The sequence below is a fragment of the Gadus morhua genome, chromosome 18 (assembly GCF_902167405.1).
Source record: "Gadus morhua chromosome 18, gadMor3.0, whole genome shotgun sequence".
In the NCBI taxonomy this organism is placed as follows: Eukaryota; Metazoa; Chordata; class Actinopteri; order Gadiformes; family Gadidae; genus Gadus; species Gadus morhua.
Genome location: NC_044065.1, coordinates 8,759,349 through 8,786,600, shown reverse-complemented (window position 1 = coordinate 8,786,600; position 27,252 = coordinate 8,759,349). Strand labels below are relative to the sequence as shown.

The following is a 27,252-nucleotide window of genomic DNA, read 5'->3' as shown; positions in this document are numbered from 1 at the left end:
CCTGCAATAATATACTAACCCAAACGTTAAAATCGCTATTAACTTCTCCATTTTGGAAGAAAAAGAGTATTGTAATTCTAGCTATTGGGTTTGTACCAATGCTTTTCTGGACATCTTTTAGCAACTAAATATGGGGAAGGCTTATTTTAGAAGCATATTTCTGGGAATTTTCTTAACATCCTGGCAGCGTCAAAGGAAAAAATAAAAGTATCAATGGCTATCGCATATGTAACGACCCAGGCGGGTCTCTCGAGGCTCCGCCCATTTGTGCTGCTTGCCTGCTCTGTCACCGCCCTTTCTTGTGTGCAGGTCTCAGGTGTGTGCAATGAACCTGCTGATGGGCGAGGGGTAGAAAAGGCCTGCCGTGCCAACACCCAGGGGCTCCTCTCCTCCGCTGGCTTTAGGCTCTGTTTGGTTGTTCTCATGACTGATCGCACACCACACTTTTGGTTATATCGCATATCACTGACTTACACCACATCACATTGCTTTTACCTTAGTTTCTGTTAAATCGTATCTAATCAATCATTGTTATTCCTTTGCCCTGCGTGTGGCCTCCCCGGTTTATGTTCATGCCAGAGCCAAGCATGTCACATATGGGGGCTCGTCTGGGATTTTGCAACCTAGGATTGGTATGTAGCAGTTACATTTTTGATTCCCATTATTGGCTATTGGGGAGCATAGTGTTTTTGTAGTGATAAATTAAAATTAAAGATTCTTGGCGCCAAATAATTAGGCATTGGAAACCAGTCAAGTTTTCCGACGCAAGGAGAAAATGAGGAAACAGAATCGATGGATGCGTTCCTTGCAAGTTCCTCTGAAGCTTTCCACCGAGGGGAGGCTGAAGTCCCCCCAAGGGTCGTTTTATTTCACAGAGGGGAGGTTAGAGTCCCCCCCCCCCCCCAAAAGGGTTAATTAGTTATTTTCCCGTAGGGAGGTATGAGTCCTCCCTAGGGGAAGTTATAGTTACCCCTAGGGGGGAGGTTAGACTTCCCCAAGACCCGTTTGTTATTATTCGAAAAAGTTGAATAAGTACCAAGCCAATTCTTCCACTATTGAGAAAGAAGCCTTGGCTCTTGTTTGGGCTCTGCAACAATTCAATGTATATGTCGGTGGGGGAGTTCACCCTGTCGTCATATTCTCAGATCATATCCGTTAACGTTTTTGCATTCGCTGCAAAATCCAAATCAACGACTCATGCGCCTGTCCTTCTTAGATCACTTTTCCAGGGGCCGGAAATTGTTGGAGGTCGGGAATCTGGGTGTAAGGAGGGGCCAACGGTGTGTATTGTAGGCCTATGTGGTTCTTTCAAGGTTGCCCATGGCTCTGGAAGTGTTGTATGTGTGGGCTGGTACTTGTATGTGTGGGCTGGTAAAACAGAATCCCACATAGGTGGGCTTCTGTTTTAAGGGGGGGGGGGATATGTACCGATCCAGGCTGGTCTCTGGAGGCTCCGCCCATTTGTGCTGCTTGCCTGTTCTGTCACCGCCCTTTCTTGTGTGCAGGTCTCGGTTGTGAGCAATGAACCTGCTGATGGGCGAGGGTAGAAAAGGCCTGCCGTGCCAACACCCAGGGGCTCCTCTCCTCCGCTGGCTTTAGGCTCTGTTTGGTTGTTCTCATGACTGATCGCACACCACACTTTTGGTTACATCGCATATCACTGACTTACAACACATCCTATTACCTTTACCTTAGTTTCTGTTAAATCTTATGTAATAAATCAGTTATTCCTTTGCCCTGCGTGTGGCCTCCCCAGTTTATGTTCATGCCAGAGCCAAGCATGTTACACATGTAATAATCCCCTCCAGTCATTTAATTTGGCCTGAATGAAATGATTAGATGGCTTACCTGTCAATCTACCTACTGTATATAGCCTACATTCTGCAATCATGGACGCTTTGGTCTTTGGATTGTAGCAACGGGTCGCAGCAGTCAATGTGGAGTACCTATTACGAAACCTTGCTTGAATGGTGACTCCAGAAGAATGGGAAGAACAGTGACTCAAAAATCCTTTAATGATAAATTAAGAAATTAACAAACCCAGCTTAGTCAATACTGCACTAAAGCTATTGCATCAATTCTGACTGCAAATACTATGTGATAGAGTATTACACATTGTGTGCCAAAAGATATTTAAAACGAATGCTCTCAAATGCCCACAAATCCTGGAACAGTTTACATCATAAAACACAATTTTCAACATTTATAGTCTTTAAAACATTTAGCCCTAGCCCTGATCCGCGTGACGTAAGCTCTATAAACTATAGATGCGTCAGCTGGTGTTTCTTAAAGTTACTCGAGTGGCTGAAGCGTTTCCCACACTGTGTGCAGCCGTACGGTCTCTCTCCAGTGTGGTGGCGGAGGTGGATCTTTAGGTAGCCCGACTGGCTGAAGCGCTTGCCACACACTGAGCAGCAGTAAGGTTTCTCCCCGGTGTGGACCCGGTGGTGCTTCTTTAGGTCTCCTGCGTGCCTGAAGGCCCGGCCACACAGTGTGCAGCAGTACCGCTTGGGTCGACCCACCCCTCTCTGCTGTAGTGTTCTGCTCCCTGACTGACTGGGGTCCGTGGGGTCAAAGGACATGGGGTTGAGGTCAGAACCAGCCCAGTCAAAGGGTTCCTCTTCCCCGGTTAGGTTCAGAGCAAAGGGTTCTGATCCGAAACAGGCTGGGGGTTCATGGAAGTACCCTGCTGGCAGGACCTCATTCCCTGGGTCGTGATCAGCCCAGTCAGGCTCAGTTTTTATCTGCTTCGGAGAGAGCAAGACTGGAGAACCAGGACTGTTTCTGGAGAAGAGGAAAAGAGGGCCAGTTGAACTGTTGTGATTGGACAACAGGTCAACAGAACTGCTGTGATTGGGCATTGGGCCTGCTGAACTGTTGTGATTAGACAACAGACCAGCAGAATTGCTGTGATTGGGCATTTGGCCTGTTGAACTGTTGTGATTGGACAGCAGACCAGCAGCACTGCTGTGATTGCGCAGCTGGCCGGTAGGACTGTTGTGATTGGACAACAGGCCAGTAGAACTATTGTGATTAGACGTTGGGTCGGTCTTGTGAGGTTTGTTTGATTGGCCTGGGTCAAGACTGGGTCTATGGCGTCTCTGCTGTGGGAGGGGGGGACCAACGTGAGACTTCGATCTGATTGGTGTTTCAGAGGGAAGAGTACCAATAGAACCCAAATAGGGAAAGGACAGCACCTCCTGATTATCTGCTTCTTCCAGGTCAGACTCTTCCTTCTGCTGGACTTCATGTTCGGGTGCGATGGGATGCGATTTGAGTCCTAAAGGCAAAACAAAACCAACCAATCAGAACAATAACATGTTGTTATCTGTGAATGGAAACGGTTGGCCGTTATCAACTTCAAACTAAATCTGGTGAAGGATTAAGGTTTTGATTGATTGGTAAAATCCAGCTCCAATCCCAATATCTATCAAATAATGTGTAACTAACTACACAATGATTTATATTGACTGATGCAATATTTGTCTTTTGGGGCGATTTTTTGGTAGCATACAATCTCTGCACCTTTTGAAAAAGGCTTTGTGGTAGCCGTGTTTATTCTCATCCTGGGCCAAACCCTACTCAACTATTGTGGTCACGCCACTGTAGAGTATGCTGCTAGCCCACCTGAGTGTTTTGCATGGTTCTCTTCCTGCAGTTCCTGTAGTCTCCTCTTCAGACTCTCGTTTTCCCTCTGGGTTCGGGCGGTTTTATCCTGATACTCCGACACCGTCTCCTTCACCACCTCCAGCACCTCCTGCACCGCGGCCGACAGCAGCTTTGCCACCCGGCAGTTCAGACGCTCCATTTTCAACATATTTTGACTATTAAAAAGTCAACCGAGGTAGAATTCAAAGGCTGATTCACCTGGCTTTATGTATTTACACACAGCTGTCAATAGTCCCCGAAAGTCATCGAATACATTACATGAAATACGCTCGACTTCCAAGTTTAGCGCTGTACGGGACCTCAAGTCTGCAAACAAACGGGTGGTGGCACTGGCAGGAAGACCTAGTTGTACGCAGCATAATCCATCTGAGGAAAAGTACAATTACTTTGAAATGCAGTCCCTTCTCTGCACAGCGCCGTTGCCCGGACAATCCTTTACTTCTCGGTCGTCTAGGACATTGTTAATCCATAAAGCATTAATAAAATAGCTGTACCGGTGGACGAAAGGCGGAATTTACAATAATGAAGCTTTTCAAAAACACACATTACGGTGTAACATCTCCACACCGGATCTTTGATCAGGTGTTGCCTTGTAGTGTAAGCTGACCGCCAAACAGTGATTAGAAATCAGTTAATATGTATTCGCCTCGTCTGTGTCCTCTAAACAAGGCTTGCTTCAACTGGCCCTGGATCGGATCTGTACGATAGTTACGATAATCCACGACAGCTTCCTCGATAAAATAACAAATACAGGGTTGCTTTACCTCCCCCTAGCGTTGTGGATGATGCACACCGCAGGCGCTTAAAATAAGGTGAGTTTGTGTGGCTGATTAGATTATGTTTATTTATCCTCGGTGAACAGCGAGGTAAACCAGTGAACATCTAGAATACATTCAGCCCAAACATGCAGTAGCAGCCGCAGACTGGAACAACACACATAAAAGTGACATGCTTCAAAGTTAGATTTGTCAAATAATCAAAAATCACATTAAATCCGTCATCTGATACAATTCAAAGATGAACAGCACAACAAAGTAAACAGCATTGTTCTACAACAGCGGCTTCTTTAAAAGCTCTTAGCTTATATACATTTGATCCCTTAATAATCCCCTTAAAACAGATTCACTCTTAATTCGAAAATGTCATGGCAGCGAGTCGTCGTTGTGGCGGCGGGGTTGTTGCTATGGCTGGTCGTCATGACAACTCGTCGTCGTCGTGGCAGCAGGTCGTCGTCGTGGCAGCAGGTTAATCATGGCAGCCGTTCGTCGAGACAACGGGTTAGGTCCTGCCCTCAGCGCAGGTCCTCTCGCGCCGTGTCCTCAAACATCCTCAGGAGGTTCTTTGGTTCGATGCTCAGGTCCCAGCTCAGAGTCCCCTCCGCCTCGCCCTCCAGTAGACGCCGGCTGGAGCCACCGCGTCGCGACCGGTGGCTGCCGGGGAAGTCTGGGTACACGGGCGGCGTACCGCTCCTGCTGTGATCGAAGCGTAAGTGCGTGGAGGGGGAGGAGTGGGCAGCAGAGGGGGCAAGGCATGGGCTGGGGCTGGGGGTGCGAAGAGGTGACCTTTGGAGGGGGGTGGAGGTGCTACCCATGGACAGCCTGGAGCGGACCCTGCAGACGCAAACAACCATGTAGAGACAGGTCATTACAGAGTAGGTAGAGGTTCGTTAGTGAATACGACATGGACGGGTAATTAAGGAGCAGTAAGGGACATACTGGTGGACATTGGGGCTTTAACCCAGAACCTTTTTGCTGGTAGATGAACTTTTTGTTCATCTCCAAATTGTATGACTCAGTAAACCTAAGCAAACATTTTTATGGGATACGATTAATATGCCATTTGTTCTTATTTACTACAAGAGTATGCCAAGAGCTATGGGTTGTGGGGTTACCTCTCTGGGAAGGAGGGGGAGAGGTCCATGGAGTGTTCTAGGGGTTCCTGCATGAACACGGTGTCATCCTCGAGACTTCCTCTAGCGTTGCTGCTCCATAAGGTGAGGGGCAGGGCGAACTCCTTCTCCCAGCTGTCCCTTGGAGGTGTGCAGGGGGCGGGGGTCTTCCAGCTGGGGAGCCAGGGCAGCCTCAGGAACAACCACAGCTTCCAGCTCAACAACATGGTCGACTACACAGCAAACAGATTCCCATTGAACTCGTTAAACGGTGCAGTTGTTATGGAACGTCCTAGAAGTCATTTGGTGCTGTGGGCCATACTAGAAGGGAACTTCTGTTGTGGGACATTTCTCGAATTTAACTTCAGCGTGAACTGAAGGTAACATGTGCTGCTGGAAATTCTACAAGTTAACTTAGGTCCCAGATCCCTTTAAAAAAAAACTGGTATAAGAATTCCCTGGAAGGTCCCTGGTCTGACCTGATAGAGGGAAGCCACCCGGAGTGCAGTCTCCTGGAGGAAAAGGGAGAGACGCCTCCTCCACAGGCGTCTCCTTACAGAGGGGAGGGACAGGAGCTGAGGGACGCTCGCTCTCTCCAAGGGCTCCGAAGCAAGCATCATCTTCAGCACCGTCTGCAGCTCATCGGAGAGGACTACACAACAACAACACACATCAGGGGTCTGATCCAGAAATACACTTCTAAAAGATAAATTCATCGCACACAAGACCGAAGTCATATGAAGAGAGCAGAGGAAAGGAAAGGCTAGACGTGCAGTGAGTGAGGAACATACCGTTGGTGAACTCTGTGGGAAGGCAGCCCTTCCGGAGCTGCTGCCAGCCCTCTCCTCCCTTAGGAACCTCCATGTTACAGACCAGCTCCAAGATGGACACCCCCAAACTGACAGACAACACATAGACAAGAGTTTACCGCCAAGAAAAATACATTTCAACTTAAATATGAACATTTGTTTACATTTAATAGCCAAAACCAATGACGGCAGGCAACACAAACCTTTACTCTTCACTTGATATTCAGTCACATGGACAGGTGTGCTCACCTTAAGATTGGGGAGACCACCTCTAGACAGGTGGGCTCCCCTTAAGATGGGGGAGACCACCAATAGACAGGTGTGCTCCCCTTAAGATTGGGGAGACCACCTATAGACAGGTGTGCTCCCCTTAAGATGGGTGAGACCACCTCTAGACAGGTGTGCTTACCTGAAGACGTCGGCAGCAGGTCCGTATTCTCCCCTGAGCAGTTCCGGGGCCATGTACCTCGGATCCCCCTCCTGCGCGTCCTCCCTGCCCCGCCCATTCACTGGACCCCCCCCTCCCGGCTGCAGCTCCATCATCAGGCCAAAGTCCCCCAGCTTCAGGCGTCCCGACCTGGTGAGGAACACGTTAGCAGGCTTGACATCCAGGTGAACAAAGCCCTGAGAGTGCAGGTGCTGCAGGGCCAGCAGCAGGTCACACAGGTAGGCCCAGGCCGTCGCCTCGTCTGGAGAGACAAACACATGGAGCGGGTGAACAACTTCCCCGGATTCATTGAGGTCACCCGAATCTGAAGATTGCCCTGGAGATACTGCTGTGTTATTGATCATTACTATTATTTTGATTCAGGCTGCCGCTATAGAATTTTTTTAGATTAACACACACACACACACACACACACACACACACACACACACACACACACACACACACACACACACACACACACACACACACACACACACACACACTATGTTGTAGTTCTTTATGTTAAAGTTGTATATAAATAAAGACACTATGTCAGCCAGCTGGTTCTATATGTTGTGATTCTATATGCTGTAGTTCTGTATGTGGTGCTTTATATAAACTGACCCATGTTAGCTGGCTGGTTCTCTGCATGCAGCTGCAGGTTGGTACAGCAGAGCTCCGTCTGGATGTGGAGGCGGTCCCCCTCCTCCCAGGCGGCGATGAAGGCCAGGATGTGGGGGTGTGGTCCCAGGCGCTCATGGTTCCCCGCCTCCCCCACGCTCCACGTGCGTTCCCGACCCCCCCGGAAGCGGTGCACGGAGCGCTTCACCGCGTACTGCCGGCCATCTCGGTGACTCAGCACCTGGGAGCGCACACGGACACACACACACACACATTATTAGCTTCACAGTGAATTGTCCTATTCAAACCGAATAACCTATAAATATGTGTCATTGAGCAGACGGCTTCATCGAAAGCAACAAACAGTGAATTTAGATACAGGTCATTCAGGTGCAGACATATTGTAGGGTGTCCACAGGTAAACTCCGAATATAAGGGAGCATAGACCCTGTGCCATTTAGTTCTGGGAGTCCAACTACCTAACCCGCTGGGTTAACCACCATCTAACCCGGCCTCACCAGGGGACCAGGACCGGTCTCTCACCTTGTAAACCTCCCCGAACGAGCCGCGGCCGAGCAGGCCCAGGTGGGTGAAGCACTGGGAGAAGAAGGACTGCGGCTTGCCCGGGTCGTACAGCGAGGCGGGGTGCTGGGTCTCAATGAGGGAGCGGGACAGGGGGGACCAGAGGGACGGTCGCGGGGTGAACACCCTGCTCACAGAGCCACAACCGCCCTTGGCTGAGGGCCGGGGGGGCAGGGTGCGGGAGAGGCAGACGGGGGAGGAATGAGGGGAGGAGGAGTCTGAGGAGAAGGGGAGACGTCTTTTCTTTAGGGAGAAGGACTGCTCGGCGTGGGCAAAGTGGACAGGGAGGGGCAGAGGGGTGGTGGACAGGTTCGTCTCCATGGTGACAGACATCATTCTCCCAGCAGGGGCGGGCGGGGGACAGGCAGCCTTCAGCTCCTCTGTAGGCGGTGAGCTGTAATTAGGACAGGTTGGGTCAAGTTTGATTAGGGAATACAACTTTAAAAAAAAACGTTAATATTGACAGAAAGAAATAGAGCTTATAACAGGAGACATAACTGACATCAGAAGGAGACATAACTGACATCAGGAGAAGGAAACTAAATAGAAAATGTTACTTTTTTTGGAGAAACTAAATCGTAGCCAACTGGAAATGCCATTGTTTCACTTTTTCCTTTGCTGCATTCATCTAGCTCTAGAAAGAACGCCAAAGTACTTGGCGTAAACGGCTGTTGCATTCACATGTTAATCCCCGAGTTCGATACTGCCCTTTATAAACGGAGGACACTCTGGACTGGCCGAATTGAGTCAGCATTGATTACCATCATATCAACCGACCGGTTTGACAGGACGGATCAGTCCAAATAATTAGCATTATTTATAAGAGGTGGGATTAGGTCTTGTGCTGGGGTAACGTTACTCTGGTTAAAAATAACGAGTGTCAGGTTATCAGATTAACTGACAAATAGCTGAACAGCAGCCTGTACCTACCCGGGTCGGTTGCCACACGCGGGCATTCAATACACACAATAAAGAGGCCCGGCCACGTTACGAGTGCGACAGCAGACTAGCCTCTGGTCCACACGTCGACATCTCCCGTTAACCCCGCGGTCTAGCGTACACGTCAACAACACCAGCTCAGTTAACTATCTTCAGCCCGACAGCAGCGAAGACCAGAGCGACGGCATCACCAAGACACTAAACTGTTGGGCAGCTGGCTAACGTTACCTTCTAGGATACGTTCTCCGGTGTGTTAGCAGCGTTCATCGTTACCCGTTCACCGATAATCCGAGATGCTCGCATTACATTATTACCGATCAATTGAGTTGCACCCAAACAAACTCCTCGCGCCAAATCTGAAAGCTGTCATGCGCCGTCTGCCACCGCCCCTCACGTCATCCGTGAGGTGACGTTATTTTGGGGTGACGCGGTTACGTTTATTTGGAAGACTTTGCGCATGCGCGTTACAGGTCCGGGGCTCTAGTCGGAGCCAGAGGGTCGGAGCTTGCTAGCTTAGCACTCAAAATGGTGAGTTAACAAAACATTATTATCGGGATTTTGATAGATTTAGCACAGCAGATGTACATATATTATAGTAACCATCTCTGGGGAAGAGGCCAATGTTGCAAGAAAATACGATTATATCTTATTCTATGTGATGTTTGAATGTTTAACAGGCTACCAGGTTAGCTTTACTTGGAGCCACTGCGGCAGACCGTATGATAAACTCTTGCTGATCTATTTCCTAATATTCCGATTCGAAGTACTTCGGAATCACGCTACTTTATGAATCCTGGGGGTCGCGCAAGCTCCGCTCATGATAGATTTTTTTTTTTTAAATGCATAGCGGTAATACAAAACACGAGATTTCAGTAAAGAATAAACGAATGTGAAATATTAGAACAGCTGCATATATACGCAAAGCTGGACTTAAATTATGACTATACATAAATATATAAGTATATCAAATTTTTAGTGAAATGTTATTTACATACACACTATCTTTTCATTCGTCTGAACACTTTCCGTTTCATTTACTGTCAGTAACGTAATGATAGTTTATCTATGAACAGTTCATTTCATGCTTCAGATTTAGTTTACTCTTTGCTTTGTTCGACATTATAAAAAACGGAATACATTTAAGAAAAAACATTATAACACGAAATTACTGTTGTATAGAAAAATATTTGCTAATAGAGGACGTGAGCCGTCAGAGTGAAACCTTTCGTTCCCCCCAGGACGTCTTTCTAATGATCCGGCGTCAGAAGACGACCATCTTCACGGACGCCAAGGAGTCGACCACCGTGTACGAGTTGAAACGTATCGTGGAGGGCATTCTGAAGAGGGCCCCAGAGGACCAGCGCCTCTACAAAGTGAGTCTCTTCCTGTGTCAATGCCATTCGTGTGCTTCTGTTCTGTCATCAATCAATCAACCACAACTTAATCCATACAACGGGTGCTAGACAAATTCATTAATTTTGGGACATCTTTCCTGTTGGCTTTAATGGGAAATCTGTGAAAATGACCCAATGGGGTGGTAGACTGTCTTGTTGTATCTTCAATGTTGCACATCAACACACTCTTCGTCTATATCTTCTCCTTTCACCAGGACGAGCAGCTGTTGGAGGACAGCAAGTCTCTGGGAGACTGTGGCTTCACCAGTCAGACGGCCCGACCCCAAGCCCCCGGTACCGTTGGCCTGGCCTTCCGCATCACTGGTACGCCCTGCTACCAGGAATCCTTCATGCAGAGATGCCTCTCGAGGGCTTGTGAAGTTATAGCAGGCCTAGCATGAGGAAGCTTCCTATGGGCTTGTAATGTGTAAGCAATCGCTAACACTAAGGGATGTTTCCCAAGGGCTTGTAATATAATAGCAGACCTAGCATGAAGAAGCTTATTGTGGGCTTGCACTCTATCAGGGAGGATTGTTTAAGATAAGATGTACTTTATCAATACCAGATGTGTAACGAAGGGGGTTGTAGTGTTAATTTTTCTTCACGCGATTGGCCTATTTGTGTTTTTGTGTTGAGGTTATGCGGTTGGTCTGCAGGATGATATCATGTGACCTCGGTATGATTCATTAGAATGAACACGTTTCCTTGGCTGAACCCCCAAGCAGACCAAGAAGTGTCTTTTTTAGGACTTTGTTTTCTTCCTAAACTCGAGTTTCATACTAGACAAAGGGTCATCACAAAGATCTCAAGAAGTTTTGCTAATGCTAATTCAGCGTGATTTACGAAAGGTGCGTTGTTGTGCTCACACAGCCTGTTTTACATGTCAGATCAGATTCTTCCCTGACATGATAAACAGGTTTCAGTCCGTCGCTAATCAGTGTTGAAATGAAGTTAAACTTTGAATATGGTTAATCTGTGGCTATCAAGCTACTGTGAGTCTGTAAAATTGCATGTCCATGAGAAGCTAGGTTTGAATTCCAGACAGAACGGCAGCTGACGTCATCTCATTCAATAGTAATTATTAATAAATAAAACGGTGAACTATTTTCACCGCCACTTATCAGACTGGAATGTGATTGGTTGTCGAAAGTTCAGCGTCAAAGTAGAAAATATTTTAACTTTGAGGAACGTGAAAATGGGCTTCTTCCAGCTTGGCATTGGGCTCATGGATCTTGGCGTTTAGCAGCACCCAGGTTGTCCTTTATCCAATACAGAAAGGAAAAGGAGACACTAAACTCTTTTGGAGCTTTTCATGGCATATGACTTATCGCCTGTAGTTTCTGATGTTGAGCCTTATGTTGAGCCTGTTCTGCTAGAAACTAGTTCTTGCTATGACCCATTTGCTGAATGCACTGTGTGTTAACATGTTCCTTTTCTGAGGGTTCATGAGCCCGATGTGTTTTCGTTGGATCAGAGGGCCCCATCAACCTGATCCTGATGACAGGTGGATGTTTTGCCTGTTCCTGACGTTACCCGTGTTCATTGTGTGTGGCCTGTTCCCCTGGCCTCTCTCCCTCTGCTCCAGACGAGATGTTCGAGGCGCTCCAGATGGAGAGCTTCTCCAGCCCTCCAGAGCTACCCGACGTCATGAAGCCACAGGACTCCAGCAGCACGGCCAGCGAGCAGACCGTCCAGTGAGGGCTGGAGGGAGGGAGAGAGGGTGGGGGTGTGAGCCGTTATATCAGTTAAATCACAGGACAGCATCGGGGAGAGGGCACTTTTAGATGACCCAATCGGTGCCCTGCTCCTCCTCCTCCTGGTACCTCCAACCCTCCCCCTGCCCCCTCTCGCCCTCTCTCCCCCGCACATCACTTCCGGTTAGCCTTCTCAGCCTGTCAGCTCCTTTAGCCCGGCTAGCATGCCCACCCACATTATCTTTATTATCATGTTGATGTATTCAGGAGGCGGTTGGCGGTATCTGCCCTTCTAGTTTGCTCGAGGGGGAAGGTACCTATCTCGCTACTTTACTAGAGAGGGAAGGTACCTATCTTACTAGTGAACTAGTGGGGGGAAGGTACCTATCTTACTAGTGAACTAGTTGGGGACGGTACCTATCTTGCTAGTGAAATATAAGTTTAAGTTACAACTTAGAAGCCTATCTTTCTAATGACTCAAGGATGGAGGTTCCCATGTTCCTAGTGAACTCGTTTATCTTCAAATTCAGTAGAAGATAGATATCTTCCCAGTGAGCTAGAGATTGAAGGTACCTCTCTTCCCAGTGAGCTAAAGATTGAAATATCTTTCTTCCTACTGCACTGGATCTTGAAGGTAACTGTTTCTTGTGGACTAGAGCTTGAACGTACCTGTTTTAATAGTGATCCTACAGCACCCGACCAATCTGGTCGGGTGTAGGACCACTAGGAAAAGAGAGCGGCAAACTTTCCATCCCAACCTTTAACTTTGCCAAGCGTGACGGTCTGACCTGGACAGGAGGCCAGACGTCTCCCTCCTCAACACTGTAAATGCTGTTTAGTTTTATTTAAAGCTCCTGTGCTGTCATGTCTCTAGTGTGACCCAAGCTCTGTCATGTCGTGTATTAAGAGCCTTTTTTGAGGAATCATAGCACTGAGAGCTAGGTGGGCCGTTCCATGAACCAGGGGTCCAGTTTCAGAGTCTGTTGATTCAACAGGTCTGAAGAACGACCAGGAAGATTAACTCGCGTCTTGTCACCACACCATGCGTGACACATGTACACCTCACCAGCCCGCCCTCCCCCATTCACAATATGAACATAGCTTGTAACTGTGAGCTCAAATAAAGTTTTTTCTTTCTTTTTTTTACGTTGCTGAGATTTGTTCTATTCTTGGTTGATGCGCTGTTTTTAAAAGTTATCTCAAGCCTTATCTGGGTTATTATTTGGTGTACACGTCTTTAACATTTTTAGATTCATGTTTCAATGTTAATCTAAATATGCATCGCTGTGGGTGGGGATAAAGTCGGAAATAACGTCCTGGGTTCGGTTTAATCAACTGCTGTGGAGCAGACTGACTGTTGGCTCGCAACCTTAATTTAAATAGAAAAATACAATGCACACATTAGTTTAATTTTAACCATTAACGACAAGTATATGGGTGGCCATCTGCTGGTCTTGCCCCTCAACCGCAAAATCCTTAAATTTCTATCCCAAATATGGTCTAGGAATGTCAGGGGTGACGTCATGTGTCCGGGGAATTGAGGGGGGGGGGGGGTTACCGCAGGGATGTAACCACGCCTCCTCCGGTTTGAGCTCGCGGTAGCGCGTTGGACCAGCCTTTACGTTATACTACATTACATTACACAGGAAGGGGAAAGACGGAACGCCCTCCTCTCTTATTCCGTGAATAACGGGACGGAGTTTTTTATTCAGGGGGGCAGCGTAGACAATAGCGCTGTTACCGAGACTAGTCTATAAAGTGTTACCGGACACCGGGAACTGCTCTGGAAAAAGAAGAAAACTGGTTAACGGTGGCACTATTTTCTTTGTACAAGCGGGGAAAGAGTTGAAGCTGTAATTATGGATGATTTGGGTATGTATAGCATGTTCATGTGAGCGGTTCTGACTCAAACATTGTCTTCAGAAGCGGCGCGTCAAATAAAGTGAGGATAATTATGTGGGACAAATAAAGCTATACTATATCTTCACGTAAAAGTACTTAAACATAGAAATAACCACATATTTGGTAGGTAAGATAACATATGTTTCTCTGCTGGTGGTCCGTGTAGAAGATGCCTCCGTCTCGACTTCTATTCCGTTTGAGGAAAAAAAAAAATGTTTGGGTCTTTCTAACCGAACCGAGCAAGAGCCTGAGGTTTGATCAAGGTATCGAACAGGACTGCCTCACATCGCTGTTCAATAACACCCATGGGGATGGTCATTCAATCATTAGTCATCTGAACCTACATGTTTGCTTTGCCTCTTCAAACACACGCAGACGCACGCGCTCGCGCGCAAACACACACACACACACACACACACACACACACACACACACGCACGCACACACGCACAGAGAAACAGCTTTCTAATGTCCTTGTCAGAGGGGTCTTTATTTACTGAAAATGTAATCAAGTCCTGTTGATTCGATGTGAGGAGCTGCCCAGTCCATTAGTGTGTTATCAACACAGCCGGATGGTCTTCTATCATATATATCTTTCACTTTGTCCCCTTTCCCGGTTTCCTTCCTTCAAATGCTGTTGTAGAAAATGTTATTTGTTTGGCGATGATTCTTGCCGATGGAAATAGACCAGCGTTGTGGTGCTGTTTCAAAAGAGGAAGCCACAGAATAGAAAAATAAGGGTTGGAAGAGACACTCTGGAACTGGGACTAGATGGCCCAGATGAGTATTCCCATGATGCAATGCTTTTTCTCAGATCTTTATCATGACCCCGACCACACCTAGACTTGACCATCTCTAACTTAAGACCTAAACTAAACCATCTCCAACTAATACCTGAACTTAACCATCTCCAGCCTAATTCCTAATCTTAACCATCTTTAACCTAATACCTCAACTTTAACATCTCTGACCTCATACCTAAACTAAACCTCTTTAACCTAATACATAATATTTACTATCTCCAACTTAATACCTCGATTAACTAACTCCAACCTTATTCCTAAACTTTACCCTTTCTTACATAACACCTAAACGTAACCTCCTCTAACATAACACCTAACCCTAACCCTAACCTGACCCTCTCTCACCTAATACCTAAACCTGACCATCTCCAACCTCATAACCTAAACTGAACCATCCCCAACATAATACCTAGATTTAACCATCTATAACCCTAATACCTCAACTTAACCCTCTCCAACCCTTAAGCCTAAAATGCATCCTTGTTCCTCATGATGGTGGTGATGTGGTTGGTGGAGGAGGGAGTGGTGATGATGATGATGATAATGATGATGTGGGAGGAAGAGGTAGTAATGATGGCGGTGGGTTAGAGAGTTCACTGGAGCTCCACTAGCAAATCTGGTAGTCTGAGTGCTGGGTGGTGGAGGGTAATGTGTGTGTAGTAGTGGCTGATGATGATGTTGGTAGTGAGGCTGGTAGAAGTGGAGCGGGGGGGGTGATGACGTTGGTGTCGTTGGGGGAGGTGTATTACGGCCCAATCCCATTTCTACTCCTTCCCCTTACCCCTTCCCCTTCCCCTTCCCCTTACCCCTTCAAAACAAGGGGGAGGGGTAAGGGGTAAGGGGTAGAAATGGGATTGGGCCTAGTTGTAGTGCCATTAGTGGGGGTCCACATTGGCGTAGCCGGAGGGAGGGTGGTGTTGGTAGAGGGTGGTGTGATGGTGGTGGGCAGAGTCAGTGGGGGGGTGCAGCGCAGCGTAGCCGGAGGGAAGGTGAAACGGAGGAACATCTGTGTTGGATTGCAGCCCTGTGTGAATCAGAGCTCTCAAGGCTTGTGTACGCTGCATTGCCTTGGTGACTGTGGGCCATGGCTCTGAGTGGGAAAGACCTCTCGTTGGCGCGACCGCCGGCCAACAGAAACAGCACGGCAAGACTCTAAATATGGTCATCTGCATCCAGCCACACTCAGCTCCTTATAAGAGCAGGACACACACTCTGAGAGGTGTGTGTGTCTGTGTGTGCAGTGTGTGTGTGCAGTGTGTGGTGTGTGTGTGTGTGTGTGTGTGTGTGTGTGTGTGTGTGTGTGTGTGTGTGTGTGTGTGTGTGTGTGTGTGTGAGTGTGTGTGTGTGTGTGTGTGTGTGTGAGTGTGTGTGTGTGTGTGTGTGTGTGGGGGGGGGGGGGGTGTTTATAAAAGAGAGACTTAAGAGATAGATAAAGGGAAGGGGAAGGGGGAGAGTATTGGGTCAGTATTATCATATCATATTTATTCCAGAACGCAAAACTGGGAATGACAAAGAGTGGATCGGTTTAATTTCTTGACCATTACAATGCCAGCCAGAGAGGATGAACTATAATCTATTTATCAGTTTTTTCCTTGCCTGTAAGACAGGGAGTCGTTTATATGTAATGAACCCACATCATCTAAATCAATAGGTTTAGGACCCTCATGGAATGTTAGGAGTGAGACAGTTTCTAATCTTAACTCTGTTTCTAAATGACAAGACAGTTCCCTCAAGAAAAAACACAAGTCTTATGATGCATGAAATTAACATTTCAGAGCGAGGGGGCGTGTCTGTGGTGAGGTCACGCACCCAAGGGGGTGTGTCTGTGGTGATGTCACACAGCAGTGTGCCTTCTGTCTGAAACTTCCCGTTGGTCAGACCACCGAAGGGAAGTTTCCTGCAATGTCACTTCCTTTTGGTGGTCTTTGATAAGCCCAAACTTCCAGATGCAGAGCAAAGTAGTGTATATGACCGGGCGCTGTGTGTGTGTGTGTGTGTGTGTGTGTGTGTGTGTGTGTGTGTGTGTGTGTGTGTGTTGTGTGTGTTTGTGTGTGTGTGCTATGCTCTGGCTGACGTGTGTGTCTTTCTCAAGCAGGGCCTGAGAGCTACCCACTCAGTCCTCGTGTTGTTGTGTTTGGTACGTAACCTGTCTGTCTGTCTGTCTGTCTGTCTGTCTGTCTGTCTGTCTGTCTGTCTGTCTGTCTGTCTGTCTGCCTTTCTGCCTGCATTTCTGCCTGCATTTCTGCCTGCCTCTCTGTCTGCATGTCTGTCAGTCCATCTATCTGTCATCTATTCCGTGGCGTTAGTCCTACATTGGCTCCTCCCGTTCTCTGCTTGCTTTGTCTGTTTGGTCCACCTGCATCTGACTCATCTGCCTCACTAACCAACAAATATTGTGTCTATTAACTACCACACTCTCTATCTAAGAGATGGTTAAGTTTAAATATTATCTAAGAGATGGTTAAGTTGATTAGGTAAGAGGTGTTTAAGTTGATGTATTCTTTTAGAGATGGTAAAGTTTATAAGGTAAGACATGGTTAAGGTTAAATGTAAGGTCAGAGATGGTTAAGCTTATGTATTAGCTTGGAGATGTTTTAGCAAGGGTATTAGGTTAGATATGTTTAAGTTTAGGTGAAAGGTTAGACATGATTAATCTAAGGTCAGTGTTGCAGGGAGGGATTATTGAACAGAACACAACGGACCTAACATCTATGATTGAGGAGACTATGATCCCAGAGTCATCACACTTCTAGTTTAAGACTTAAACTCTCTTTCTCCATTGCAGTCATCCATCTATCAGGGTTTATCTATTCCCTTGCCCACCCTATTTAACGGCCTCCTTGCTCCTCTCTCTCTCTCATTGTCTGTCTGTCTGTCTGTCTGTCTGTCTGTCTGTCTGTCTGTCTGTCTGTCTCTCTCTCTCTCTGTCTCTCTCTCTCTCTCTCTCTCTCTCTCTCTCTCTCTCTCTCTCTCTCTCTCTCTCTCTCTCTCTCTCTCTCTCTCTCTCTCTCTCTCTCTCCTCTCTCCCTCTCTCCAGATGCTCTCTTAGCTGACCTGGAGAGCACCACTTCACCCGTATCTCGGGGTCCCGTCTTGTTGACCTCTGAACCCCAAGTGATCTCTGACGGAGCCTCCACGGGCTCCCGAGACTCCGGCCAGGACCGCCCCCCTCCCCCGGCCTACACCCCCCAGCAGGTTGGTGTCCGGTTTATAAGGAGATGATTTGTACACGTTTTAGAGACGATGCTACCACCGTCACCATGGTGATAAGTTGTTGGTTGTTTTATTATGGTATGCAAGCCCTGTAGTTGCTGTCACCCATCCATCTTGGAATAACACTGACACACAAACACCCTAAATGTGGGACTAGGAGGTTCTGTGGCACGTTAGCAATATACATTTAAACGTATAGAAATATGTACAATGTATAACAACGTGTCAAAACACATCAAACCCTATTTACCCATACAAAACCATATAGAACCCTATATAACCATTTAGAACTGTACGGATAATATCTGACTTGTGTTATCCAGACGGTCTCGGCGGCCATGAAGACTGGAGATCCCCAAAACAACACCCCGGACAAGCTCTACAGGTACCCTCACTTCTATGTTGTCTAGCAACAGATGTACCAAGTCACCATGCCAACCCAGGTTGCCAAGTCACCAGGGAAAAAGATGAAAAGCCTCCATGGAAACAGATATACATCCTTTATTTGAACATATACGAGTCACCATGGCAACAGATACACCGAGTCACCATGGAAAAAGATAGCCTCCATAGAAACAGATACAGTGAAACATGGCAACTGATGCAGAGGATAACCATCAAAAAGATTCACAATCGCCAGACCCACTGAGTCGCCATGGTGACAGATAAGGGCTCTTCAATTGGTCTGAAAAGGGACAGCCTCTCTTTTGCGCTCTCTCTCTCTCTCTCTCTCTCTCTCTTTCTCCATCCTCACCCGTGTGTCCCCCTGTCTCTCTCTCTCTCTCAGCACAGTGTGTAAGAATCGGGCGCCCCGTGTGGCCGATCCCCCCCCGGCCTTCTCCTCGTCCCTGCTGGGTGGGGGTCTCAGTGAGCTGGACCACCTGCTGCAGGAGCTCAACGCCACGCAGTTCAACATCACCGGTACTGGGGGGGTGGTGTTTGTGTGTGTGTGTGTGTTTGTGTGTATGTTTTTATGTTTGTGTTTTTTTAATCATCATTAAAAAATATATAAATAAAAGACGTGAAAAGGTTGTGTTTACTTTTACAACCATGTAGGCAAACACATTAACAAGAGGTGGGTTCCCACCTGACCAACAGTGTGTGTGTGTGTGTGAGTGTGTGTGTGTGTGTGTGTGTGTGTGTGTGTGTGTGTGTGTGTGTGTGTGTGTGTGTGTGTGTGTGTGTGTGTGTGTGTGTGTGTGTGTGTGCGTGTGGTGTTTGTGTGTGTTTGTGTTGTGTGATTCCAGATGAGATCCTGGCCCAGTTTCCCAGCACTAAGAAAGAAGAGAAGGAGAAGATAGAGAAGATATCTCCCAGGTAGTTCCTCACTCGGCCACTAGAGAGAGCTCTACACGCACATTACCTTCATGAACATGCGGCAATTTCAGACCAAAAAATGGGGCCCCAGGCCAAAAAAGGTTGAGAACTTCTGAACCGTCATTTTAATACATAAAAGATGACCAATATCATTAAAGACTTACGTTATAAGCACTATCAACTATTAACTGTGTGTCAACAGTGTGTCTTATGTTATATCGTTTGTAACTGTATGGAAAATCCATTGTAAAGAACGTGCGTTGTGTTGTAGCTCAGGGAAGCCCTCCGCCACCTCTGCTACTCTTGAGTTGGACAAACTGATGGCTTCTCTCTCCGACTTCAGAGTCCATAGCACCGTGAGTCCAGAGACACGCAACATGCTACAAGCAACATGCTACACACAAAGAGATCTAAGGCTCACACTATGGGCTATATGGTCCACACAATCTACGGGCTAGATGCTACAGGCTACACCCTACAAGCTACATACTACGTTCAACACACGCTACGTGCTACAGTCTAGAGGCTACAGGCTACATGCTTCACATTATGCTACACTCACTTCAACGCACTACACACAGAACCATTCACATTTCAGACCTTCACATGCTGCACACTACGTTCAACATGCCAACCACATTATTTAACCCGCCCCAATCTGCGACACACAACACACTACAGCACACAGCAGACCATACACCCATGATATCAATCACATCAATAATCGTGTGGACACCATCTATCCCTGTCACCTATTAGCCGGTCATACCTGTCACTCAAGCTGTGGCAGTGCCTCAGCAGCCAGCCCCGCCCCCACAGGCCTCGTCTGGCGGCTCATTGGACAGCATGCTGGGGCTCCTCCAGTCAGACCTGACCAGACAGGGGGTCCAGACCTCCTCCAAGGGAAACTGCTGCGCCTGTCAGAAGCCTGTAGTGGGACAGGTGAGGTCTCCATGGATGTTTGGCTCCAGGTGTAGCCGAGGTTTACATTGGAGTCTGGGCGGATAGCTGAACCAGTTAGGGTGTTGGACTTCCAGCCGAAAGGTTCTTGGTTTTCGAACCCCAATGGCCGCAGTCCAACTTAGGGCATCCTTGAGCAAAAAGCCCCATAACCACTCCCTGCTCCTTAATGAATGAATCCAGCATTTCACTTGGGATAAAAGTGTCTTTCAAATGCTAAATGAACAGTAGTAAGTTAATTGGCCCTAACAAACTCATTGGTCTCCATTTGTGTGGCCAGCTGTGTAGCTGTTTGTGCAGGGGTGTTTGTCTGGTGGCTTAGGCATAGTTTATCTGTTATCTTCTCTCTCTAGGTTGTAACCTGGGGAGGGTGGTTGTCTGTCTGGTTATGTAGTTAGTTAGTTGTGCGTCTGGTTGTTAGCTAGGTGTTGGAGGATGTTATATAATATATATATATATATATATATGTATATATATATAATATGATATATGTTTAGTAAATCATTATTTATATTGATATATTGATATATCATCTCTCCCCAGGTGGTGACTGCGCTGGGGAAGGTGGTTGTGTGTCTGGTTGTGCAGTTATATATATATAGTAATGTATAGTATCTTCATGGTCTCTCCCCAGGTGGTGACTGCGCTGGGGAAGGTGTGGCACCCTGAACACTTTGTGTGCAGCGAGTGCGAGGCTGAGCTCGGCAGCCGCAACTTCTTTGAGAAGGACGGCCGTCCATACTGCGAATCGGACTACTTCACGCTGTTCTCCCCCCACTGCGCCCACTGCAGCAAGCCCATCCTCAACGTGAGCACGAGCGTGTGTGTGTGTGTGTGTGTGTGTGTGTGTGTGTGTGTGTGTGTGTGTGTGTGTGTGTGTGTGTGTGTTTGTCTATGTGTGGTTGTGCTTGAGTGCGTGCATTTACGTGCGTGATGTACATGATATATTATAAATATCTACAAGTTAAATGAGTTAATAGGTTTGTGATTGTATTCCTGGTAGAAAATGGTGACGGCGTTGGATAAAAACTGGCACCCGGAATGTTTCTGCTGTGTCAAATGTAGCAGAGCCTTTGGAGATGAAGGTAACCCACACGCACACACACACACACACACACACACACACACACACACACACACACACACACACACACACACACACACACACACACACACACACACACACACACACTATTATGAATTATGAACATGAAACTAGGAATATACTGTACTTATGTTTTTTTTGTCTTATGCGACATGTGTGGACCCCAGGAAGACTAACTGACTACAGTGTATTCAGCTAATAGGGATTATTTAATAAACACATCTATTTATTTGTTGTGTAACACAGAGGTAGTAGGGGATCAAGTAGCAGTAGTAGAAGTTAGTAACAACCTCAAATGAACCAGACCAATGAGTTAAAATATCAAAGGAACCAGAGACTAATGAATTAAAGTACCCAGAGACCAGACTAGTGAGTTAAACATCAAAGGAATCAGAGATTCAAACCTTCCTGTGCTGTCCTCTAGGTTTCCATGACCGTGAGGGCCAGCAGTATTGCCAGCAATGCTTTTTGAACCTCTTCGCCTCCCGTTGTCAAGGCTGCACTCAACCAATACTGGAGAACTACATCTCAGCTCTGAACGCCCTCTGGCATCCGCAGTGCTTCGTCTGTCGGGTGAGGAATGCCTCATCTTCCTCTTCCTCATCAAGACTGTCAGGCCTTCTCTATATCACAGACAATGTGATTTTTTCTTTCGATAAAAAATACTGCAATCACAATATAATCATGCAACGTCCCACACCAAAATTACATTTCTTTGGGTGTGTGTGTGTGTGTGTGTGTATATGAGTTGAGGTGTGTCAATGTACCCAAACATACCTGTGCTTGAGGTGTGTTTGGGTACCATGAGTAGGAATGTGAATGTCTAGCTTTCTTTGAGCTGTGTGTGCTTGGGATTTTATGGTGCGGAGTGTGGGCTTAGGTGGTTTTGGTTGTTTGAGGTGTGAGTGTATTCGATATGTGTACGTCATTTCTGGTGTATCTGAGGTATGTCTAGCTATGTATGTGTGTGTCAGGTGTGTGGATGTGCGTTTGGGCACATCAGATGTGTGTTTAGGTTTCATTAGGTGTGTGTTTGACTGCACTACCTGTATATCTGAGATGTGTTGAGGTTTCATTGGCGGTGTGTTTGACTGCACTACCTGTATACCTCAGGCGTGTTTGATATGCTGATCGTCTGGCCCTCCCCTCCCCTCCAGGAGTGCTACAGCCCCTTCGTGAACGGGAGTTTCTTCGAGCACGAGGGCCAGCCGCTGTGCGAGGCCCACTACCACCAGAGCCGGGGCAGCCTCTGCCAGGCCTGCCAGCAGCCCATCCTGGGTCGCTGCGTCACCGCCATGGGGGCCAAGTTCCACCCCCACCACCTGGTCTGCCACTTCTGCCTCAAGCCCCTGAGCAAGGGCTGCTTCAAGGAGCAGGAGAACAAGCCCTACTGCCACCCCTGCTTCATCAAGCTCTTCGGATGAGAAGGAGGTGGAGGAGGGGGAGGAAAGGAGGAGGGGAGAGGCGGCAGACGACCTCGCTGTCGGTCCCCTTGTCTGTCATTCGGTCTGCATTCTGTGCGCCATTAGTCTGATTGAGAAACAGACTTACCGTCATTATGGTAGTCTTTCTGTTTGTCGTGCAGGACAGGGGCCTGTGCCGTGTTCGTCCATGGACTGCCAGATACCGGGATGTTGACACCAGGCACCGATGCTGATACTGGCAGTCCGACACATCAGGCTGGAAGATTACTTTTGTACCAGAGAATTTCCCCAAATACCCAGATCCACCTCATACAATGTAAACTGTTTTCTATTGAGATAAAATGACCATTTCTTCTATCCAGGGTGAACGTCTCAAGACTGGTTCTGGTCTTGGTCATAAAGTGGTGTCGGTGCTTCCCTTAAATGCTTTTAATTGATGAGCGATTGAAGTTTCTAATTGTTGGATGTAATTTGTTTACATTTTGTACATAATCAAATTTAATATTGACCATGGAGCTATCTTGCATAAAAGGGTCATATGAACCCTGAAAAGTGAAATATAAGATCTTAATTGAGAGTTTAAAATTATTGTTTAAATGAAAGAGACTTCCTATACTATTTCCACTTTACATTACCAATAGTATTATATTGTCACCGCTACGGCTTTTATAAATGACGTCTACCGCTTAAACCACTTTTATGTACTCGCTACGATGATGTGCCAAAGCTGTTTTATTGTGTTATTTTGTCACTTTTTTCTATGCATTTTTATTATACCAAAGAATAAACCGATTCCACAAAAGCAGAGGCGTCGTCAGCCCCTTTTTACTGGGGCACGTGCCCCAGTAAAAGTCTCCAGTGCCCCAGTAAAATTCCATTGATCATTATTAAATTCATCTGCAGAAGCGCCGCTCTCGCTATGGAATCGGCAGGATTCATCAAGTGCATCTCCTGCTGCCTCTGGAGTCTTCAGTCGAGCCTGCCTCTTACCAGCCAATCAAAAAACGAAAGGGGCTACATAAAAGCCAATCAGAAAATACCCCTACTGTATCTGGGTAAGATTTAACGCAACAACCAATGAAAAAAATCAGTTATTTACGGATTTGTCAACGTGACTCTTCTGAATGTTTCAGTGGTAAAGTGTGTAAAGTATGACCAAGTGTTTCTTTCTGTTCAATAGTCTAGATAGAACTTTATCCATCCCCTGTAGGAGAAATTTGTTAATAAAACAATAATGGTAAAAAAAATAAGGAATCTCCCACTTCCGCTTAATTTAAGGAAGTTCTCTCCAGTCACGCTGAAACTAGTTTGCTAGTAGTAGCGCTTTAATTTGCAGCGTAAGAGAATTCTGAGAAATCTGAATGCTGACAAAATTCTCAGAATTCTGACACTGCAATTTATTTGCACGCTACGACTAGTGAACTACTTTAAAAAAAAAACTCGACACTGCGACCAGGCGACAAATGACTGGGGAGAACCTTCTTAAATGAACCTTTAATGCTGGATTTAATTATCAGAATTCGGATTTTATCCAAGTATTCTGACTTTATTATCAGAATGCTGAATTTTATCTCACAATTCAGAGTTAATTAGCCTATTCGATTTCTGAATTAAAATTCTTGTGATGAATAATCTAGATTTGTACAGTCGATGTGCAGCACTTTAATTCCCGTCAACTTTGTTTTCTAACACCAGCATTTCCACAACTATGCTCATGTTCGTGACTGCTATACAAAACCATTTATAGTGCATCTATTTTTCTGCTGGGTAGTGATAGTCGCCCTAAATGCAGCTTTAATTTGGGCTCTGATTCTGAATAAATGCCGCTGCTGAACTGTGTGAATAAATAAAGATTCAGATTCAGATTCAGATTTTATTTGTCACATACACAATACATTGCAGTGAAATGTTCACAGTCGGCTCCATGCTAAATATATGCATAACAACATAACAAAACAGTAAATGCATTCAATATGTCAGAGGTTATTGCACAAAGTCTAAGGAGCGGGGAATTACTTAAATAAATATATATATCAATAAGTGCAGTTGCTCAAAGTGCTTTAATCAGTGCCATTTAGATACCTCACAGCTTGGGGGTAGAAACTCTTCCTTAGTCTCTCAGTTTTTGCCGCCAGTGAGCGGTATCTGTTTCCAGAGCGGAGCAGGGAGAATAGTCCGTAGCCAGGATGGCTGGGGTCTTTCAGGATGCTGCTGGTCTTGCCCTTGCACCACTTGGTGTAAATGTCTGCTAGATTAGGGAGTTTCCCCCCTATGGTACGCTCAGCTGAATGCACCACTCTCTGCAGAGCCTTACGGTCCTGAATGGTGGTGTTCCCATACCAAGCGGTGATGTTCCCAGTCAGCATGCTCTCTATGGTGCAGGTGTAGAAGCTCCGCAGGACTGGTTTGGAGGCCCTGAATTTCTTCAGCCTCCTGAGATGGTACAGTCTCTGTCTGGCTTTCTTTCCCACGGTGTCCAGGTGGGTAGACCACGTCAGATCATCTGTGATTTGGACACCGAGGTACTTAAATGTGTCCACCCTCTCCACAGGGGTCCCATTGATGGATACAGGCGTGTATTCCCGTTTCTGTGTCCTCCCGAAGTCCACCAGCATCTCTTTCGTTTTGCTGGCGTTGAGGTGCAGATTGTTTTTCAGACACCATTGTGTCAGGCACCTCACCTCCTCCAGGTAGGCCGTTTCATCGTTGTTTCGGATTAGGCCTACCACTACGGTGTCGTCAGCAAACTTTATGATGGTATTTGAGTCTGCGATGGCTGCACAGTCGTGGGTGTACAGGGAGTACAGTAGAGGGGACAGAACACAGCCCTGGGGGGCCCCTGTGTTGAGGGTGAGGGGGGATGAGGTGTGCCGGCCAGCTTTCACCACCTGAGGTCTCTCTGTTAAAAAGTCCAGGATCCACCTGCAGAGCGCGTCGTTCAGCCCCAGGCTCCTGAGCTTTTTGATGAGGGTAGAGGGGAGGATGGTATTAAAGGCTGAACTATAATCAACAAATAATAGTCTCACATAGTTCAGCACTTTCCCCTTACTCTTGTCCAGGTGTGATAGGACACTGTGTAATATGTGAGTAATGGCATCCTCAGTGGATCTGTTGGGCCGGTACGCGAATTGTAGAGGGTCCAGGGTGTTGGGCAGTGAAGAGCAGATGTGGGCCTTGACCAGCTTCTCGAAACACTTCATCACCACAGAGGTAAGAGCAACTGGGCGATAGTCATTATGACAGGCTGGTCTATGTTTTTTGGGTATGGGGATGATGGTGGACCTTTTAAAGCATATGGGGATGATGGACTGTGCCAGGGACAGATTGAATATAGCCGTGAACACTGGTGCCAATTGGTCGGCGCAAACCTTGAGAACCCGCCCCGCTATCTCAAAGGGAACTGAAATCTAAAGAAGACGTGTGGTTTTGATGTACCGTGAATTCCAGCTGAAAGTGGAACATTGCTGCCATCAGGGGAAATTAATGTAACCTAGGCATATTGTAAGTAGCTTTCAATTCCTTGTTTTTTTGTTGATCATGTTTCGTTGGAAACCACGGGTTGGAAACAGCCCAGAGTAAGTCATCTCCTTTTTTAACGTTACAACAAATTCACAACTTGTTTGACACAAACAATGACAACTTGATTGCTGTTAAAGAATGTTGCCCATATAATTAGCACCAGTTTTTCAATACTGAGCGTCTGTAGCCTGTAGTTTTATAGCACACACACACACACACACACACACACACACACACACACACACACACACACACACACACACCATGCGTGCACGCACACACGCGGAAAATGAATAATGAATGAAAAATTGTCTGTATTCAAAACTTGAAGTTTTAGTGGACAAAAACTTCCTTAACACAAAAAAGGAAATTATGGATATACAGGGTGTTTTTAACATACTGGATCCAACAATGTTCCCAACACTGACACAGATAATTCAGATCATTGCACTCACAATTCCTGTAAACAGTTGTAGTTGTGAGCGATCTTTCAGTGTGTCGAGAAGGCTCCACACCTGGCTTAGGTCAACCATGGGGCAAGGAAGGCTTCACCAACTTTCTCTTTTGTCCATTGAAAAGGAGCAACTATGCATGTGAGTCAAAGCCACGTTATTGACTGCTTTGCCACCATGAAGGCGCGGCGATACAGCTTAATAGTGAAAAAATTATCATTTAAAAAGGCTCTATGCAGTAGTGTATGGCCTTATTTAGTTTAATTTAAGAGCTTTGATGGTTCTATAACATTTTCCAGGTTGATTGGTGGCAATGAGCCACCTCACCTTAAGTCAGAAATTCTATTAGTTTTAAACCTTGTTTCTTGCCTTTTTAGTACATGTCGTTCTGGCAAAATTATGCTGTTTCCACACAGCTTCTAAATAAATATAGATGTGTAGACTTCTCCTGATAAAGAGGTGAAGGTCATAAAGAGACTTTTTGTTTATTTGTCAGTTACCTTATTTGTAAATCTTTGAGATGTGTATGTG

At 46.5% G+C, this 27,252-nt stretch overlaps 4 protein-coding genes across 8 annotated transcripts; 2 read left to right on the top strand and 2 right to left on the bottom strand.

Annotated features, from left to right (window-relative positions):
- Positions 1-1,996: 1,996 nt before the first annotated feature.
- On the bottom strand, positions 1,997-4,390 carry LOC115531084 (zinc finger protein 135). 2 transcript variants are annotated; one of them, XM_030340113.1, is made up of 3 exons: positions 3,628-4,385; positions 3,198-3,280; positions 1,997-2,784 (listed from the first exon to the last, which is right to left on the bottom strand). In XM_030340113.1, exons 1-3 carry the CDS (start codon positions 3,640-3,642, stop codon positions 2,262-2,264), a joined length of 621 nt encoding a protein of 206 aa, XP_030195973.1. In that variant the 5' UTR covers positions 3,643-4,385; the 3' UTR covers positions 1,997-2,261. The 2 variants fall into 2 exon arrangements, with proteins under 2 accessions (XP_030195973.1, XP_030195972.1); XM_030340112.1 differs by having other exon boundaries at positions 1,997-3,280; positions 3,628-4,390.
- A 100-nt stretch (positions 4,391-4,490) lies between these two features.
- On the bottom strand, positions 4,491-9,333 carry pkmyt1 (protein kinase, membrane associated tyrosine/threonine 1). Of its 2 annotated transcripts, XM_030340110.1 has the most exons (9): positions 9,167-9,333; positions 8,930-9,050; positions 7,961-8,393; positions 7,421-7,658; positions 6,776-7,055; positions 6,349-6,455; positions 6,037-6,209; positions 5,561-5,790; positions 4,491-5,279 (listed from the first exon to the last, which is right to left on the bottom strand). In XM_030340110.1, the coding sequence occupies exons 2-9, from the start codon at positions 8,953-8,955 to the stop codon at positions 4,961-4,963; spliced, it is 1,806 nt and encodes a 601-aa protein (XP_030195970.1). In that variant the 5' UTR covers positions 8,956-9,050; positions 9,167-9,333; the 3' UTR covers positions 4,491-4,960. The 2 variants fall into 2 exon arrangements, with proteins under 2 accessions (XP_030195970.1, XP_030195971.1); XM_030340111.1 differs by lacking the exon at positions 8,930-9,050.
- A 22-nt stretch (positions 9,334-9,355) lies between these two features.
- Positions 9,356-13,176, top strand: LOC115531089 (elongin-B). The gene is made up of 4 exons (XM_030340119.1): positions 9,356-9,466; positions 10,177-10,311; positions 10,548-10,656; positions 11,918-13,176. Exons 1-4 carry the CDS (start codon positions 9,464-9,466, stop codon positions 12,028-12,030), a joined length of 360 nt encoding a protein of 119 aa, XP_030195979.1. The 5' UTR covers positions 9,356-9,463; the 3' UTR covers positions 12,031-13,176.
- A 469-nt stretch (positions 13,177-13,645) lies between these two features.
- LOC115531323 (transforming growth factor beta-1-induced transcript 1 protein) lies at positions 13,646-23,557 on the top strand. 3 transcript variants are annotated; one of them, XM_030340510.1, is made up of 12 exons: positions 13,646-13,898; positions 16,827-16,868; positions 17,769-17,926; positions 18,268-18,329; positions 18,732-18,865; positions 19,192-19,261; positions 19,533-19,617; positions 20,021-20,203; positions 20,856-21,029; positions 21,225-21,306; positions 21,751-21,899; positions 22,484-23,557. In XM_030340510.1, exons 1-12 carry the CDS (start codon positions 13,886-13,888, stop codon positions 22,748-22,750), a joined length of 1,419 nt encoding a protein of 472 aa, XP_030196370.1. In that variant the 5' UTR covers positions 13,646-13,885; the 3' UTR covers positions 22,751-23,557. The 3 variants fall into 3 exon arrangements, with proteins under 3 accessions (XP_030196370.1, XP_030196369.1, XP_030196371.1); XM_030340509.1 differs by having other exon boundaries at positions 16,824-16,868; XM_030340511.1 differs by lacking the exon at positions 16,827-16,868 and having other exon boundaries at positions 13,647-13,898.
- The last annotated feature ends 3,695 nt before the right edge of the window (positions 23,558-27,252 follow it).